This window comes from Synchiropus splendidus, chromosome 1 (genome assembly GCF_027744825.2).
Source record: "Synchiropus splendidus isolate RoL2022-P1 chromosome 1, RoL_Sspl_1.0, whole genome shotgun sequence".
Taxonomy (NCBI): Eukaryota; Metazoa; Chordata; class Actinopteri; order Syngnathiformes; family Callionymidae; genus Synchiropus; species Synchiropus splendidus.
The window spans coordinates 67,919,474-67,939,247 of NC_071334.1; the positions used below are offsets into that span (position 1 = coordinate 67,919,474).

General features: G+C 41.9%; 1 protein-coding gene across 12 annotated transcripts in view; it reads right to left on the reverse strand.

Moving 5' to 3' along the window:
* dmd (dystrophin) overlaps positions 1-19,774 on the reverse strand; it is a 230,881-nt gene that overhangs the window by 123,678 nt on the left and 87,429 nt on the right. For all 12 annotated transcript variants that reach the window (XM_053872553.1, XM_053872472.1, XM_053872455.1 and 9 more), the window contains exons 4-9: positions 16,136-16,216; positions 15,483-15,575; positions 12,444-12,545; positions 10,701-10,771; positions 9,211-9,329; positions 6,632-6,828 (exon numbers count right to left, since the gene is read on the reverse strand). In XM_053872553.1, coding sequence (XP_053728528.1) covers positions 6,632-6,828; positions 9,211-9,329; positions 10,701-10,771; positions 12,444-12,545; positions 15,483-15,575; positions 16,136-16,216 — 663 coding nt within the window. The remainder of the gene's footprint in view (positions 1-6,631; positions 6,829-9,210; positions 9,330-10,700; positions 10,772-12,443; positions 12,546-15,482; positions 15,576-16,135; positions 16,217-19,774) is intronic.

Below are 19,774 nucleotides of genomic sequence, written 5' to 3' on the forward strand. Positions count from 1 at the left end.
CATTTTGAGTCTTTAATATGAGCAAAAGAAGGATGATGTTGAAGACAGCTTGTCATACCTTGTTCAATGCAGGTTTTCTTTAAAAAAAATGTCTTAAAAAGTTGAATGACTTAATTTAAATGTCATCACGACTTGAATCTATTTACATTTGAGCAGGCACTTCAGTTGATTTGCATGACAACACAACAATTCTAAGACAAATAACAAGGCTTGGACTGCATAACAAACATTCTTTGGTGGAGCTAAACTGCGGCCTGAGCTAATAGCAGCGACAGAGGTAAGTATTATAAACATAATAGACGTGCTGGTTAAACAGGCCTCCAGGGGCAGACGTGCAGTTGACAATACACTCACGTCCGGGTCACTGGCAGAGTGCTGCGGCTCAACTCACTGCGATGTATGATTCATAATTTATACCCGAGGTTAACGCTCATGATGAAATATTCAAAAGGTTCAACGTTTAATGGTCGCAGTAATGAGTCGTTGAGCTGGGGTCTTATCTACATAATCAAAGACAAGACACAATCATAGTATGAAATCAGTGCGAGAGATTATGTTTAGACGAAATACAAGTTTTTATGCAGAGCTGGTCGGCCTCCAAGTCTGGGAAAAGTGGCTAATAAGCAGCCTCAAATGTGAGGTACTGTGGCAACTCAAACTACTGGAGCTGGCAAGAAATATTGAGAGTTTTATTTCCGAATAAGAAAACTTAAGTGTATATATGTAATGGGAAAGAAAAGGTGCCAAGGCTGGGGCTGAAGTCAGCAAATAATCATAGCAATAGCACTCAGTTACTTGAGGGTCTTACAGATTCGTGGTACAGGACGTATGAAGGAAGCCGGCGATGCAAGCATCACTGTTTTGACAAAGGTTTTCACGTTTCAGCTCAGTGAAGACAAAATAGGACACAAAAACTCAAGGCAGCTGTGTGAAGGACAAAGGGTTAACCGGCAGTGATTTGGCCTCATGGTTGATGACTGGAGAAGGAGAAGCAAAACAAGCCAAACTAAGTCTTGGCAGCGTCGTGGAAACTCTTGGCAATTGCACAGCTTTGACTTTATTTGTTTAAAAAAATAAAAAATTGACATATCCCTGCATTACTGTTGGGATTGCTGCAAGTCCATAGGTTTCCTTTGGGCACTCAGATTTCCTCCCAAAGCCCAAACACAAACGCAGGTCAATTCAGCGGCTTTACCCTAAACCTAACCTTCCAAAAACAAATGGTTAACGTAAATTACCACTCGAAACTAAACGTACAGTAAAGCCCATTATAATGATCCTGTTAATTTGATGCTTGGATTCGTGGGGTTCAAACAAATGGTCCCCACAAAGGCATGAGGTCCTCACTAGAAGGTGTTTTGTCAAGAACCACACGTAAAGGTAAACCAGGTTCACTGACACTCACACAGCAGTCACATACACAACAATATCTAGTTGAAGATTCCTGTCGCCTAAATTCTGGTGTCAACCTTAACACCACAGGCTTCATAAAACTTTAATGTCTTTCCGTCTCAGTTTCTCCTTCTGAGCTATCAATCAACACCCTCACCTCCGCCGGGCGGCTCCTGTCGTCTTCTTCATAATTTCTGTTTATGCAGCCGATATATTATTAGCCCTCATTGGTTTTTCATGGCCTCTTCAAGGTGGAGCAGACTGAGTCCAACAGCAAAGTAAAGTTTAAAACCTGTCTACTTCTGCTAGAGGATTCCAATGACCTTCAGCACAAAGTGAATTAGCTTGAAGTGACTGAAAGTCTTCTTCATTTTGATATTTTCATTGTAAGGGCATCGCAGCCTTGACGTCGATGCTGAGCTGAATTTCAGTGGCGTTCCAAGGAAAAAAGCGGAAACGTACTGGAATTTGTCATCTTAATATGATATTTAGGAAATTCAGCTGCAAAAGATTTCACACACCAGAAAAAGTTCCAGAAAAGCAGGTTTGCGATTTTCCAGGTCTGATGAATTATTCAGCTGAATCATTTCTTGGAATGTTCTCATTAAAAAAGCATTTGTCCTCACAGGTCCCAGGTGGTAGTTTGACGCTGATATGAGGAGGAGCTGGTGACGGAAGGGCTTTGATGAAGACAGAGGAGCGAGGTGGCAGATAATAGCCACTGTCAGTAACTCTTGTTTTTTCTCACTTGACTTCCCCCTCTCTTTCTCCTTTTATTGCCGTCTGAGTAGCTTCCTGCGCTACGAATTTGACTGCTCCAGCTCACTCCTCATTTCCCCGCATCCCACCTCTTCATCGGCCTGGACATCTTCATATAGATCACGTCTTCATAGATCTCACCCACGTCCGGACTTCATATCTCTGCCTTCATGCGACGTTTTCTCAGCCGCTCCTCTTCTCAGACAGAGTGCTGATGCCGCGGCGGATGCCTCCATTATTGTAAGTGAGATATTACGGTGGTATTACCATCCATTTCTACAGGAAGCTCCTCTGACCCAGCTGCCATCTGGAGTGATAGCACGACCCTGACCGAGCTTAACTCGGCAATAAAGGTCAGGACGTGAGGACACGACTCATCATTTGAGGTTAGCGCAGTTTCACTGCTGTTCCCAGATTCGGACCCAATTTACAGTGCGTTTTCTGAACAACAGTCAACAGGTCTGCTCTTCTCAGCAGGCCAAGCTGAACCCGATGGACGCCATTAGAAGAAGCAGATGGTCGAGGCGTGTTCAACATAATGACGTGACACAACAGATGGGCACACGCATGCCATAATGATGATGCTCAACTTTAAATCAGGTATACAGACGCACGCTCAATGAATGAAGACATACCACTGATGTTATTGATTTTAACTTTGTGGCCAACACTCATGCTACGATGATATTCCATTGAATCTAGGAACTAGGAATTTTCTGATCTGATCCAATCCCAACTGCTTCATATCAGTGAATACAGATATTATTCTGATCCAATACAAGGGCTCTGTTTGCTTGTGTGGCGAATAAGAAAAAGGCAACCTGATGTCAAAAGAAGACTGGAAGCGAACGCCTTTTCCCTTGAACCTAAACAGGAAGTAGATGTTTTGGAATCAATTAAATATGCAGAGTTTCATTGATCCATCCAGTTTCTGGTTGACACCGAAGCGCACATTAATTCAAGTTTGGTGCGCATGACATCGCTATTTTGCTGTCCAACTTTGACAACTGGAACACACTGAACGTGACAGCTACGACGTCCTACTTCCAAAGTAACAGGAACGCAGCATCAGACTCAGCTCATGGATCGGAACTCTCCACTGCATGGACTGGCAATTTTGTGGTCAGAAAGACCTTGATATCGACAGTGGATCGGATGTGACCCGACCCGAGTCTACAGAGGAGAACAGTACTGTTGGTCGGGCTCGCTGAAACGGAAATGATCAATTCAGAACGACCTTCACATGTCTGCAAGGTCAAAAGACATTTTTCTGAGTCTGAAAATATAATTGAACATTAAGATGAAACGCAACAATTGACCGCCAAACTTTCCATCTGTTGGCATCACTTTCACTCACGCAGAGAAGAGCAATCAAACCAGATCAGGCCCTTCAACAACAATTCCAATTACAGATCCGCTCTTGTTAACGTCAGGAAAAAAAAGAAAGCCAGCCTTGCAAATCTCTGTTCAATTGACAGTGCCTCCGAGTGTTATCTGCGTCACCATCTCTGAGCCTTAATGTTGGACTGAAGGTCGAACTGACAGAGTGACTCCTCTCTTGTAACGACAACAGCTGGACGTCGGAACACTCGCAGCTGATGGATTCGTGGCCCAAGTAACTTTGCGCTGTCAGGTTCGATTAGACATCTGCAGAGTTGGTGCCGAATTGTTGTTAATGCCATTAAAAAAAAGTGTCTTTCTTGAAAGAACAGCCACATGTAGCGACTTTTTATGTGAAAATGACACAGCACTCGAGCCACAGACTCGTCCACTCAATTGAGCAAGCTATTGTTAAATTAAGATCAGGAAATGGCTGCTGCAGTGTAGACAAGATGAAGTTTAATGACATAAAACGCCTTTTTATTCTACCATTGGCCATAAACTTTTATGAAAACTGCCATAAAAACAGAGGCTGTCAGAGACAATAGTTGACAGAAGAGTGACGAAACTCATTTCTGTGAAGTCACCTCAGGGATACTGAACATGTGCGTTCATCATTGAATTTGTTTGAACAGTCCTGGTGAGTTAAAATGATAGAGAATCATCGACTTGTTATGAAACTACGGTGGCTGAGAAGTGCAAAACGCATTGACAAACTCCTTTAACAAACACATTTCTTCCTGAGTTTGTCAGTGTCAATCAAGTTGGTGAATGTACTTTCAGAGTTTGTAAATTTGTTTACCATCTTTCTGCATTTAGTCGACTTCCAATGGTGATCCCCAGCGATTGGTACAAGTGGAACATTCCAGCAACCACTACCAGATCATCTCTGCAATTTGTTTTTCTTACTTTCTGCACGATTCTTCGGAAAATTTGCATACACTAGAAAGACATTTACAAACTAAAAGAAATTTACAAATAGTGAAATACATTTACAAACTTCTTTAGCAAACCTTTTTTGAGTGTCTTTCCAAGTTTTTAAATGTTTTTTTTTTTCAATGTGTTTTGCACTTGTCAGCTACCAAATGAAACATCAATTCAGTTTGAATGTGAAGCGTGATGTCTTCGAATCACAGAGGCTTGGTGCTTTCTATTGAACCATTCATACAAGGCTAAGGAAAACTGTGGCAGAGATATTCTTAAAGTGGCCCATATTTTTGATAATTGTGTTTTCCTTTTTGAAAATGTGATTCCATTTTTGCAATTGCGTCATTTTTCTGCTTGTTTTTTGCCCTTGCGGGCCACCGTATCAGACACTTGAGTCCACCAGAGCTGCCGATGAGCAACTCTCACATAGAGACTTACGTGTATCTTTAGTCACTGCAAACAGAAGAGCATAGAAACACATCACATGTCAGCGGGCGAGAGATCAATGTGCCACCTCAGCGTTCGTCAGCTTTTCTTGGAAAAGGAAGTCATTACATTTGACAGTTAGATTGTGTTGTCAGATCATTCCATCAGTTTCTGTGACATTTTAAACGCCGTGTGGTATTTAAACGGCGGAGAACAGATGGAAGGTGATAACTCACCAGACGGGTTTGATGATGTTTAGGGCAAGGCGGACATTAGCATTGTGTGTAATCAAATCATGGGATCACTGAGACGACATTATGAGTTTGTAAAGTAAAATGCCAGGAAGAGAAAGACTGACAGAGTGGTCAAGTCATGAGTTGGAGCCGTGAATTGATGCCTTATCAAACCTATAGTAACCTCTCTTTTATGTTTATTATTAGTGTAGCCAGAGAATGTTCACACGAAGCAGGTCGTTGGGTCCCCTGCCACCTAGTCCTCTTTGCACTCGACCCGTATGACTCCCTCTGCAGGTGGTGGGTCCGCAGGAGGGACGGCCCTGCCGTCTTTTTGCGCTAGGTCCGGCCTGGCCCCATGGGCAGAGGCCCGACCACCAGGCGCTCGCATTCGAGCCCCAACCCCAGGCCTGGCTCCAGGGTGGGGCCCCGGCAGCGCCATGCCACATCACAGTCCTTGTTGGTAATCTTTTCATAAGGGCTTCTGAACTGCTCTTAGTCTGACCCGTCATCTAGGACCTGTTTGCCATGGAAGACCCTACCAGGGGCATAATGCCCCTGACAACATAGCTCCTAGGATCCTTCAAGGTACACAAACTCCCCCACCACGATAAGGTTGCAGTTCCAGAGTGGTGAAGAGGGAGCTGAGTCACAAGACGAAGCTCTGGATTTACCGATCGATCTACGTTCCCACCCTCACCTATGGTCACCAGCTTTGGGTAGTGACCGAAAGGATGAGATCGCGGATACAAGCGGCTGAGATGAGTTTCCTCCGCAGGGTGGCTGGGCGCACCCTTAGAGATAGGGTGAGGAGTTCGGTCATCCGGGAGGAGCTCGGGGTGGAGCCGCTGCTCCTCCACATCGAGAGGAACCAGCTGAGGTGGCTCGGGCATGTGATCCAGATGCCCCCTGGACGCCTCCCTGGGGAGGGGTTCCGGGCATGTCCTACCAGGAGGAGACCCCGGGGAAGACCCAGGACTCGCTGGAGAGATTATGTCTCCGGTCTGGCCTGGGAATGCCTCGGGATCCCCCGGGAGGAGCTGGAAGAGGTTTGTGCAGATCAGGAAGCTAGGGCTTCCTTGCTCCAAATGCTGCCTCTGCGACACGACTCCGGATAAGCGGCAGAAGTAGAAGGTATTAGTGTAGCATTTGATCTGGAGGATCATATGACCCAACACCAACCTGACGTCAGAGCGTGGTAAAGGATGCTCCTGTTACCATGTCCACCAGTCGACGTCCCACCTTCTACGAATACCAAAAATGGCTATTGTCAGCACTGTCACAAGCACAGATATCTTGATGTCAGGAGGTCACACGCAAAAGCCTGTGCAAAATCTTGGGCAAAGTTTGATCTGTCAGATGCCCCACACAATAAAAGGTCTGTCAATGGTCGACCGTACAAAATGATTCTGCCCCACCACCGATCAAGAATCACATCCTCCTAGCAAGGAACCTCGCGAGATGACAAACACAAGTCAGAGCGCATCGCCGCGTGACCGTGAAACTCTTCTGACCTGCTGTGAGTAGCGTTGCTGGGTCTGGATCTGGTAGTGCTCCTCAGCAGTCACTCGCGTGACGTTGCCTGCAGCCGCCCGTGGGAGCGTCTCCACTTCCTGGATGGCCTCCATAGAAACGCTCTGGGGGAGCACCTGGAAGAGCGACGTCACGTACATGATGACGCTCTTCTTGTCTGGATGAGGCACAGCCACATCTGCCAGGGAGGAGGAAAGGAAGCACAGTTCAGTCGCAGGGTTAACAATAAAAAAAGAGCCGCTCTGTGAAGACTCATGATTGTTTTGAAGCCATTTGAAAGCATATATGACGTCCATAAATTCCATTTCAAATAAATGATTCCCATTTTACGATTATAGTTCAATACCATGTAGCCAGCAAAGTGGCGCAGATCTCCGGTAACATGTAAAGCTATGAGGACGCCGACCTCCGCCGGGCCGCTCATTCACACCATGTCGTGATATTCTTACTGCCTGATATTTGTTTTAGCTTTAAAAGCGTTGAAAATACTGTTCATAGCAGTGGGCTCAATGGGACAGCAGGTGGCAGCAGCATCCTCGCACAACAGTGAGAGAAGGACAAAGAAGAAAAAAGAAGAAATGACTGGTGGCTCCAGACAATAACACAGATCAGCTCCAAAGATCAGCTCATGAGATGCCCAAAGCACCCCAACTGACTCTTCTCAACGAGAAGAAGCAGCAGCTCTACTCCGAGTCTCTTCCAAGTGACCAAACTTTTCATCCTTTTTCAAAGGGAGACGCCTGCCACCCGTTGGAGAGAACTCATTTCAGCCACTTGTATCAGGAATGGCACCACAGTATTGTGAGAACCTTCACGTGCTCTTCATAAGGCAGTTCAGTTTTCCACGATCTGAATTGCGGTTGATGGTGCTAAGCAAGGGGTGCCCCTTATTTTGCCGCATAAAAGGAGGCAAAATAATTGACGATGATCCCAAAAATCTCTTTGGCTGCGGTAAAATACATTCAAAAACATTTCGAATGAGGATCTCAGGACCACCCACGAGAACAGCCAAGCCTAGAAGCCCTGACCGTGAGCTGGAATTGCTCACTGTAGCGCTGTTTCGAAGCATTCTTATGAATAACCAGAGGCCAACGGACTTTATTTCCCAGAGCATCAGTGTTTGTCCATCAGCTCTCCATATTAGTACGCCGTTCTGCAGCTTAATTTAGCACTCGCAGGTGGAGAGGAATGAAACATTGTAGTGGTTTAAAGGTGGCTGCAGTCAGTGGCCCCCAGTCAGCCCGGGTCAGAACTAATGGAGACAGATGACACCGAGGCTGTGACACTGCAGAGAAATGAACACCATCAGAGGCAGTGGGAAAACAGGAGGGGGTGGGGGGTGACGGGAAGAAAAATGGAGGGGATAGAAGACGGAGACAACCTGACGTGTGTGTGTCTCTGTTGACAACGTAAATAGAGTATTTCAGGAAATATACTGTAAAGAGAGAAGGTTAGCGTGCGAGGTTGTGTCGTTGATCACGCTCTTCCAGACAAGACGCACAAGTCATGGAGGTCGTGACTGCGCTGTGTTCCATCACGAAACCTTCAGGAAAACTCAGCAATTTTAGTCTCGTTTGATGTTAGCACAAGAACGTATTTCATTGTGTTCAGCAGATATAACCCAGGGGTGTTTTAGGGTGAGAACTCTTTCTGCCTACAGGAAAATGATGCCAGTAAACATTGCATTAAGAGCTCAGTCATGGTCCCATTGCTATCATCACATTCATCTCCGAACAGCCACTAAAAACATAATTAGCTGGGATTGAAACAGATATTTAAACAGTCGACGTCATCAGCCTATTAAAACACAATTATCTGATGCTAGGAGTGTCATTACCGAGGGCAAAATGTGACCGGAGATTTTCTTTAACAATGACCGGTCACCAAAACGGTGCAGCGGTCCACAGCGATCCACCTCAGCCAGCCGTCTGGGTGTAGACCGCCAGCATTTATTATGTGTATGTTGTCCTTGCCCTGGTTTCTGTGGAAGAAACCTTTTGCCTGGCACATTCTGACTCTTCAGAATTCCTCATGAAAGGACAACCCAAACGTTCTGGAGAGAAATGATCCCTGAACATGTCAGGAAACCTTCATTAAAAGCTCATTCAGTCCTCACCTGTGTTGCTGATTTATTTCAAGGTTTTTCATTCCGAATAACTGCATAAAGACAAACTCAGTAAAACCCATCATATTTTGTCAGAAAATTCAGGTCATTTTTACAGCGAAACTAATTTTCTTCCGTCCTTCTCTGTGTTGGTTAGTCGGCCCCTTACAACAGCCTCAGCAGATAATGTGGCCCCTTGGAAATTGAATTGTCCATCCCTGCTGAAATGTGTGTGGTATGAAACTTGTGCCGGTCCCCACAAGTTTGAGCCTCAATTTGAGGATTAAAACTTCGAATTGGTCATAAGTGAGTCATTACAGTTGGATTTAAGTTTGGTTCAGAGTCCAGGTTAAGGTTAGCCATTTGTTCTGCATGGTCAGGTTTAAGGTGAGACGACACACAACATTAGAACAGACTGGGTGTAGGTGTGTGTGTGGGTGTGTGTGCATGAACTACCTTCAGGATCCAACAGTCTCTCGATCCCCAGGTGCTGCTCCGCCTTGCTAAAAGCATGTTCCAGTCTGTCGATCGCCGACGTCTTCGCCTCCACCGAGCTCCACTCAAACAGCTCAGGTCTGAGAAGGCATTTGCGAAATCCTTAATCTGTGTTTTTAAAGTCTTACATTTCACAACAGCATCTGAGGCCGTTAATGTCAGGAGGTGGGTCGTGTCCCAGGTTGATCATGTTTTGCTGCGCTCCTGGCATATTCCCCAGGATCAGTAACAGCTGACTTTGTAGCAATAAACTTGCAGCCCAGAGATTTACTCTCCTAAACATGAAATATACGGTTATTAACTGGTTTGAGCTGATGCACACAGGATTATTTGGGGAGTTAAATTAAAGTCAGCAATCATCTGATCTTGAGACATGCAATGGTTATTGGACCCCGCATACCTGAGGGGGATTTTTCCAAAATACATCAGCCAGCTGGCATTTAGCCAGAGGGGCCTCTGGTAGTCCTGGGGACGCCCTGAAGTCCCGACCATGAGTGCTTGTATGGCATCCTAACTGTCGTGCCATCACACTGGTCTCCATGGAAAGGGTGTTTCTCCCCGGTCATGTTGCTGGATCAGACTGAAATACGCTGATCCTCATGCCACTGTGGACCCCTGGCTTTGTCACTGTCCGGCAAAATCTCCCGGTTATCCACATCTCCCGACACTTGCGTTTTGGTGGGATGAAAGACGCACTTGAAGGGAGTTTGAAACGTTTCACAATTGTTTACTAAACTCACTGTAACCCTCTTAATCTGATGAGTATTTTGGTGGTTAGGGTGGCGGGTGTTGGCCTCTTCATTTGTAAAGTTGCAAGGAGCTGTTTATCAACGCAAAGATTGGACTTATAAAGCAAGCCGTTGTAAGTCAGTCAAGTTCTTGAACAAGCATCCTCATAGCTAAAGAGGCAACAGAGCGTCCTGGCGTGTCGTCCGTCCTACCTCCCCAGTCGATTGGGACACCTTGTGACAAGTCCTAGCTAAAAGCCTGAGGTCAGCCAGACTGCCCAATATGCCTAATAAGTATAATAATAAAGGGATAATATCATATAACATCTATTACACACAGCTTGATCAATCTGCCCTGTTTTAATGTCATGCATTTATTGTTTCAAATGTCTGTTTTATCCTGATTTTACAGTTGTACAGCACTTAGAGAGTATGTTGTATTGCTTTTTAAGTGCTTTATAAATAAATTTGGCATGGTATGTTATGGTATCTACCACGTCTCCACTGTTATGGGGAGATACTTCATTACGTGTGACGCATCAACCGCTCTACAGGCGGTGAAATAAACCCGCACACACACACACCGTCTCCCTCGACACAGCTTTGACATTTACCTGTCTATCCAGTCACACGTTCAATGTATTACTTTTTTACCCAGCTCTTCCTCTGTTAACACACAGGTTCATTCTCTGGCAGACAAAAAAAAAAGTCATTCTATGGTACCTGTGGCTGTGGATGAGGGCATTGAAGGCCAATCCATCATTCCAGCTACTGGAGAAGTTAACCACGTTGACCTGAGGACAGAGATAATGGACATTTAAAGGCCAATGTCAGAATTGAGTGCGACGCCCACTGAACCACCGATACAGGCGTCCATTCTCAGAGCCATCAGTCTGAAGACATATTCATATTTGACAGTCACCTGACACAAAAATATGCTGAGACTAAGAGCAGCACAACCAGCTCACTGAAAAACACAACTACTTCTTCTATTGTACAAACTGACACACTTTAGATTTCCATTCATAAACTGGCTTATTTACTGCTACTAACCAGTAATTACAGTGTTGTTTAGAATAAATGTCATGTGTAAAAAGCACAGTCCGTTCTAACAGTGATTCATTACTGGCTGAAATGATACTATGACACCAATGATTAAGTAGTTTATTCATGGTAATATATGCTCCCTCACCTGGAGAATCCAAACATGCACTGTAACCACTCTATATAACACATTTAGCCTCGAATAATACAGATCAAATTCATACTCAAACCAAGTTCAGTGGTACTGGTCTTAACTAATGACCACAAACATATCAAGCTGTACAAAGAAAATATGGGAAACTAAATACACCGTAAAAACCCTAAAACATGCTTCATCAATAAAACACAAAGTACTGATCTATTTCTCATTAGGTGCAGTAGTTTGGATTCATGTTTTAGTCTCAATGTTATGTGACCTCAACGATAGAAGGAGTCGAGGAAAGGATGAGGTTGTGAGCACTGACTGCGCATCTATTTTTCCAAACATGTAGATATATGTAACGTATGCGAGAAGCTTAATTGTGTTTGCCCCTTGTGACCCCCATGGAGTGAGATCAACTTTTACCATTCATTGCAATTGGAATTTCAAAAATTTTAGGTTTCCATACGTCTGTTTTCCTAGCAGTTCTAGCTCAAGCAAAACAATGCACATCGTAAAAACGAAGAAACCTTGTCAAGTTGCCATACATGCTTATGATCTTCTACAATGACTGCTTCATCACAAATAAAGTTAATTCAGTGATTTAAAACAACTAATATTCAATATTCTGTATATCACGGTAACTTGTAACTTAATTTATGAAGCCAAACTGATATTGATCACTACTGAACAATGGATAAGCAAAGCATAAAAATAGAAATGTTGTTACCACCTTTCTTTCAACAACAAACTTCTGAAAACCAGAGATGGTCAACAATTACATTGTCAGGTTTTGAAAGCTGGAATGACTTTATTTTAAATGAAAGGAAATAAATCCATTCCACTGTAAACACAACAAATCTCTGCAGCCCAATCTCTCACTTCAATCTACGTTGCTGAATTTCTTGTTTGATTTGAATTCCGTTTACTCTGAAAATGCTTTTTGCCCTGAAAAATTATTTCTGCTCGAGGCCATTTAATCCTGAAAAGATTCTGTAAACTATGATGAAGTAATCCATTATTCATTGGCTCTGAGCCAATCCCACTCGAATTACCTGGCAATCTGTATATGCTGATGTGAAGGTTAGAAATACATCTAAAAATAGGAAGATTCCTTGTCAGGCCAGAGGCCTTGGCTTCAAACAAAAACATATACCTGACATTACCATGGTCAATAAATAAAAGCGCGTATATGTTGTTGAAATGGTGTTTGTGTTGAGCAGGGTCACACAGCAAGAGTACAAGCACACAATAACCAAATATATGGAAAACAGGTTACAGACCTGAGGATACTGGCGAGTGTTCTGACGAACCCAACTCAGCAGAATCTTCTCACTGTTCGTCTGCTGTAGGCCCGCCATCACATCCTTCATCACATCCTTTACCTGCACACAAACATCGCCAGAGTTACGCTGGTCAGCTATATATCTATCTATCTATCGAGCGATCTATCTAGATAGACACCTGACATTCTATCTATCTATCTATCTATAGGCATGACATATCATAGACATGACATAGTTATGTGGATGGATGGATGGATGGATGGATGGATAGATGATAGATGATAGATAGATAGACAAACAGACAGATGATAGATAGACAAACAGAGGATGGATAGATAGATAGATAGATAGATAGATAGATAGATGGATAGATGGATAGATGGATAGATGGATAGATAGATAGATAGATAGATAGATAGATAGATAGATAGATAGATGGATAGATGGATAGATGGATAGATGGATGGATAGATGGATAGATGGATAGATAGATAGATAGATAGATAGATAGATAGATGGATAGATGGATAGATGGATGGATAGATGGATAGATGGATAGATGGATAGATGGATAGATAGATAGATAGATGGATAGATGGATAGATGGATAGATGGATAGATGGATGGATGGATGGATGGATGGATAGATTTCCCAGACAATAGGAAAACATGCAAATTATTGTCGTAGTTAGTCATAATAATAATGATATGCATTTATTATTTAATTGTAAATAAACCACCTATTTATAAAAACATAATTCAAGGACAGAAACTAATTGATTTCAAACTGTCCTTCCTCCATATTTAGTCATTATCATTCATCATCATATTTATTTCACCGCACACGTTGAAAACCAGCATTAAGGAAAATGTCTGCCACGGAGGCAACTTTCACTTCCCATTAAGAATACCGTTTTGTTGGCGCAACATATATTCACAGGCTTCTCCAGTCGGAGCAAGAGTGAATGTAATTCCATGCAGCTGTCTGTTGATATAACATTACCATACGGAGACATGTGGCTTTCAAGCGACGTGCGACTTGGACTGTCAACAGTTACTTTGCATATGTGCCACCACATGGCATGGTGCAGAGGACACGCTCTCACACTGTGCGTCTGTGTGTGTGTGTGTGGCTGGATTTTTGGCAGCTTTGACTGACAGTTTTAGAGCACTTGTTCAGAGCTCAGGGGAAGGCAGAGACGTTATACTTTTCACTGCCCAGCGGTGCATTACTTATGCATATCTACCATCACCTTTCTCCCCGCTACGCTTGCTTGCTCATTAACATACGCCAAAGATGTGTCGTCCGTTTCCCACCACTTCCTTCAGCGCGCGCGTATTTAAGTCCATTCATCTGCCTCTCTCACTATTCCAGACACGCCGCTGACAGTGTTTGTGTGTTCGCCGAGCTTCCAGCAAGGCCAAGAGATGAGTGGAAGACAAGATGACGAAAACAAAACCAAAAAAAGTGGAGTGCAAGGTAAACAAAAAGGCACATACGGATGCGGGGAAACGGGAGAGTCGCTCGACTAATCCCCGAATCAGACACGGTGCATCAGAGGCTATTATTAGAGCAGGGTCACTTCCCCACAACTTGACATGAAGGCACACGCAGAGCCACGGACGGCTGTAAGGGATTCATCCAGGATAAAAAAAGGACTCATTTGGGAGTAGGTCACTGCATGCATTTCCACTTTCATTGGGGGGTCGGCCGACAAAGGCTGTTTTATACACACACCGACACACGTATGAGCCCACACAGAAGGCAGCTCCTGGGTGTAGCCATGAGCACACGCCACCACATACTTACCATGATCAGTCGCAGCAACACAGCTCATCATAGAACGCATTTTGCCATTAATCGCACCATTAAGTCAACGACAAAACTTCAAGGATTGAGACATTAGCTTCTGGTCAATTTAATGAGGAATGAAAAGTGCTGATAAAATATCCAACATTGCATAGGCCAGTTCATGATTCACAGAAATGATGTGGCCAGTTTAGAAGGTGAAGCACAAGAAGCAAAAGGCCTGGATTCATGCAAACCACAGGGTTTGAGAATAGTTTCCTATAGATGTCAGTACCTCCACTGAGGAGGTTCAATATGGTCGTCCTGTCAGCAAAATAGGTCAAAAACAGAAGAACAGATTCCATTCAATTCCAATTCAATTTTGGGACTGACGGACAGATGATGACTTATTATTATTATTATTATTATTATTATTATTATTATTATTATTATTGTTATTATTATTATTTTTTATTCTCTGTGTGATGCTCTTCCTGACTCTTTCTTGCCTCTATTGCTGCTGGAAATGTAAATTTCCTGCAGGGAGTCATCCCAAAGAGTCTAGTCTAAGTCTATTATTATTATTATTTTATTTTATTTTTAGGTTATTAGTATTATTATTATTTTTTTTATTCTCTGTGTGATGCTCTTCCTGACTCTTTCTTGCCTCTATTGCTGCTGGAAATGTAAATTTCCTGCAGGGAGTCATCCCAAAGAGTCTAGTCTAAGTCTATTATTATTATTATTTTATTTTATTTTTAGGTTATTAGTATTATTATTATTTTTTTATTCTCTGTGTGATGCTCTTCCTGACTCTTTCTTGCCTCTATTGCTGCTGGAAATGTAAATTTCCTGCAGGGAGTCATCCCAAAGAGTCTAGTCTAAGTCTATTATTATTATTTTATTTTATTTTTAGGTTATTAGTATTATTATTATTTTTTTATTCTCTGTGTGATGCTCTTCCTGACCCTTTCTTGCCTCTATTGCTGCTGGAAATGTAAATTTCAGCTTATTATTATTATTGTTACATTGCTATTATTATTATTATTATTATTATTTGTATTATTATTAATCAAAGTAATAATAATAATACCCAGTTTGATACCTGGGTACATAGGGACAACGTCAGGCTCTCAAGGATTAAAAAGAATCTGAGTATGATTTGTGTCATTATAATCTTAAACAGACTAATATGCAATTTCAAAAATGACACATACCGAATCAAGCTCACCGTCCCAAAGTCTTACCTGCCAGTGGAGAATGATGCTCCAGATGAGCCCAAGGATCAGTTTGTGGTTTCCATCAACAATGTCTGCTGCACCGATATTCACCAATTCCACCTGCAGCACAGATTAGTTACACCACAGGAAGTTCACAGTGATGAGTCCTGGCACGCTCACATGTGATATCTGAAGGTCAATTCTTAAAATGACTTCACTGACCAACTTCACTCCAACATCAGAATCAGCTTGATTGCCAAGGTCAGTGTGACATACCATGTGACATGCCACAATGCCATAACAATGTCACAGCTTCTTCCCATATAAAAAAAATTAAAAATAAGAGTACGAATAAGTGACTTTTAAACTCAAAATACAGACTACAAAGGTCTGTACTGCCTACACCAATAAAACATGAGAGGATCTCTAATTCATTAATTCCAGATTATCATGTAATAAATGAATAAATACATCAGAATGATAAAGTTGAAACATTAGGGTGCAAGTGTCCCACTGATGAGTGACCTCTATGCTGCTTAAAGAGCTCAGAAACGCATAGTTTGTGCTTCTATTCTGAAGGTAGTTATGACATCATTATCATCCATTAAAGTCTTGTCAGCAGGCAAATAGATATGCAGTGATTAAAATGTATGATATGAGTGTGTGCGAGTGTAACTCACGTTGTTCTTCTGCAGGATCTGCAGAGCTCTGTTGACATTGTTGAGTGAGTGGACTCGCGTGAACCCCCGTTCCAACCTCACCTGAGGGGAAATGGAAAACAGGACAACTGACCAACAGGCAGTTCACATGCAAAGTTTTAACAGTTTTGCTTTGTGCTTTCTGGGGCTCGGCTTATGATTCAAATAAATCCTGCTGGCACAGCGACAAAAATATTTGATAGAATAGAGTCAATAAAACGGCCTTGGCTGCTGGGTAGAGGAGGTACAAAGCTTGAAGAACCAGATTCACCGGCTACATGCAGCACTCACATCAGCATGTTTTCATGAAAAATCTGTCAGAGCATCACACTACTAATTGTGATGCTGCAGAGACACCTACTTGACGGTGCAAAAGACAGGCAGCCAGCCACGATGGCGGTCGTTTGGTAATACTGCTCTGTCAAGAAAATGACAACCGAATTGCAGTTCGCAATGTACAGCCACGGAGTGAGTCTCAGTGAGACTCGGATAAGTGTAGAATAATTTATATCAGATAAAGTGATCCATGTTTGCCGTATCCTATCTATGACACCGTGTTAGGTAAATGACATTTTAAATTTTCTTTCAATAAAAAATAGTCATGAATACACACATTGGACTTGTCTTATGATTCTAAAATCAACATAATAACCGTAATTTCCGGACTATAAGCCACTACTGTTTTCCTCGCGGTCTGAACCCCGTGGCTAATATATGGGTTTTTACAGTCTAAAGTCAAAATATTGAGCCTCGTCACATCAAACCGACGACATCACAGGCTGTTATTTACTTTAAAGCACTTTTGCCCGCAGGTCTGCAGCGCCGCCAACAGAGCCGATGTCCAAGAGGACCGGAGACGAGAAGAAGCAGCTGAGACCGGCTGTGGTGTCGGAACTTCGGACACGCAGGCGCATTTTAAAATGAAAGATGTGATGCGTCTTGATTCTAGTTCAGAACATTGTCCAGTTTGTTTCATGAGTCAGTCTCCATCCTGGACCCTGTATTCAAAACTAGTTTAGAAGCGACCCTCCTGCCGAGTGAGCCACTGACCTTTCTACAGAGCAGACAGCACCACTGCACCCGCGGCACGGCATATGTATGAACAAGATCTTATTTTCCATCTTAAATTTAGTGCGTGCGGCTAATATTCTCGTCCGGAATTTACGGTACTAATATAGATATATATAATAAAATATATGCTGTCAGGTGAGTTGTCTTAAAATTAAAAAAAACAATTAACTAACCCCAGGCTCCAGTCTTACTTGTGGGAGAAATGTGTATGTGACATTATAATTTAATTTTGGGCCTGTATGTTGAGTAAAGAGGTTTGAGGTCAATCTGCAGTTAACGCTGTATTCACTCAGGTCATGTAGTCAAACTCCACATTGCAAATTCTGGCTGCGACTTGTGCCGATGAATAGACTGCATTCACATGAACGTCTGTTGTTGTTTCTCATACAGGCAGGATTATGTTGTTTCACTGGACTGATGAAGCAGAAATTCTGCGGAATAATCCACTGGAGCCTGAGGCAAAGCTCAACAGTGCCTAATCGTCCAGGGAAGCAGGCACCAGAGGTGTAAATATTGGAGCTTATTTACACATGGCATTACTCAGCACTCCTGAGCACCCTGTGATAAATAAGGTTTGAGAAAACCTTTTTCACATTCAGATTTTCTATCAAGTCCCTTTAAGCATTTGTTAACAATGGTGTGTAATTACACATAATTACACATTTTTATTTTTTTTTTCATGTATTTATTTATTTTTTTATTTTGATCCAGGTGAGATAGAGGTGGGTGACATGATGACATTACATCATGAAATATCTGAGCAGAATAGATGGATTTGGTCACATTCTTTCTATACACTACAGATCTATGCTGAGGCATCGAGTGGTACATCAATTGCACATGCGCTCCTCTTCTCACACACTCAGAGTGACGAAGCCGGACACATGTGAAACTGGGTTTTTCACATCTGACCACACACCTTCATGGGGTGCTCCTTGTCAGAACCACAATGCCTAAAACTGTCTGAACTAACTGAGATGAAAGCAAACGTGACATCTCACTTCAAAGCCATCAAAGCTTACTTTGTGGCTAAAAACTAACTGCTGAACCAAATAAATGCGCTCGAAAATGTGACGAGAGAAAGAATCATCATTGCTAGGAAGAAAGCTGAGGCAAAGTTTTTCCAAACTAGAATAAAGTTCTTTGGCCTAAATTGTCAGATTTTTTTAAGGACTAACACTGACCAGAAACTTGCAAGTTATTCTTAAAAATACATGTCCGATTGTGGAAAAAATTGATCCAGTTAAAATAAAAAAATCATTATATATTTTGCCATATTACCTAAACATTTTCTGCATTTCGTTTCCGCAAATAATGTGGCAGAATAGCTGCGTGTCAGTAGCAAAAGATTTTAAATAAAAAGGGATTTTCTTTGCCTAAGCACAATTGAGCTGAAAAACTAATGGAGTGATACAGAGTGAGTATGTTCAAGTGTCATGACAACCATATTTCTCAGATAAGAAGTTGCCGACTGACATGACCATGGTGTAAACTTTACATTTTGTCTGTGATGCACCCGCGGTCGTCTTGATTGTTTCCTGCTAAAACTCAAAATCTTCAAGGTATCGAGGTAAAACTACCATCAAATAAGTGTAAAAATCTGCCAAGTGAAAAAAACAACGTATTTAAGATTGTATTGTCTCAAAAGAATTTCCTTCATCTTACTGAAATGTCACAAGCAGGTAAATGTATCTTAAATCAAACGAGGTGAGATATTTTGAGGGAAAATGGCTGAATAAATATGAGGCTGAATAAACTTGGTGAGATTTTGAGTTTTTACAGTGTGTCCCTCCACTGAACAAGAGGGTCGTTCTCTATGCCAGAAAGCCAGTATGTTCACAAGTGGGTAGGAAAACATACAGAACAGAAATGGAGACGATTATGGTGGTTTGTGGTGTCTTGAAATGGAAAAAGAATCCAGAGAGAAACATCATCATAACAAAATAACAGGAACACTGAACCAAAGTTTGCGTGTGTTGTCAGACACCTGAAGGGACGGACCACGTGTGAGTGAGTGGCAACAGATGAGAAATGTTTATTTACTCCACATTATTAAAGGTAGTCATTTTACTGACATCGTTCATTGAATATATATATATATGTAAACGTGACGTCTCACTTCAAAACTTTATTGACAAACTATATATATATATATATATATATACATATATGTATATATATGTATATATACATATACATATATGTGTATATATACGTATACATATATATACATATACGTATACATATATATACATATACGTATATATATACATATATGTGTGTATATATATATATATATATATATATATATATATATTTATATATATATATATATATATATATATATATATATATATATATATATATATATATTTTTTTTTTTTTTTTTTTTTTTTTTTTTTTTGTTTTTTTTTTACTAGCCCCAGTTCAAAAAGGGGAGCAATGAATACAAATGACTTTGGCGGAGGATGGTGTTACCACTTGTAATGTACATTTTTTTTACCCTGATGTGGCTTATAGCCCTAAAATGCAGTGTTTCATGTATTTGGC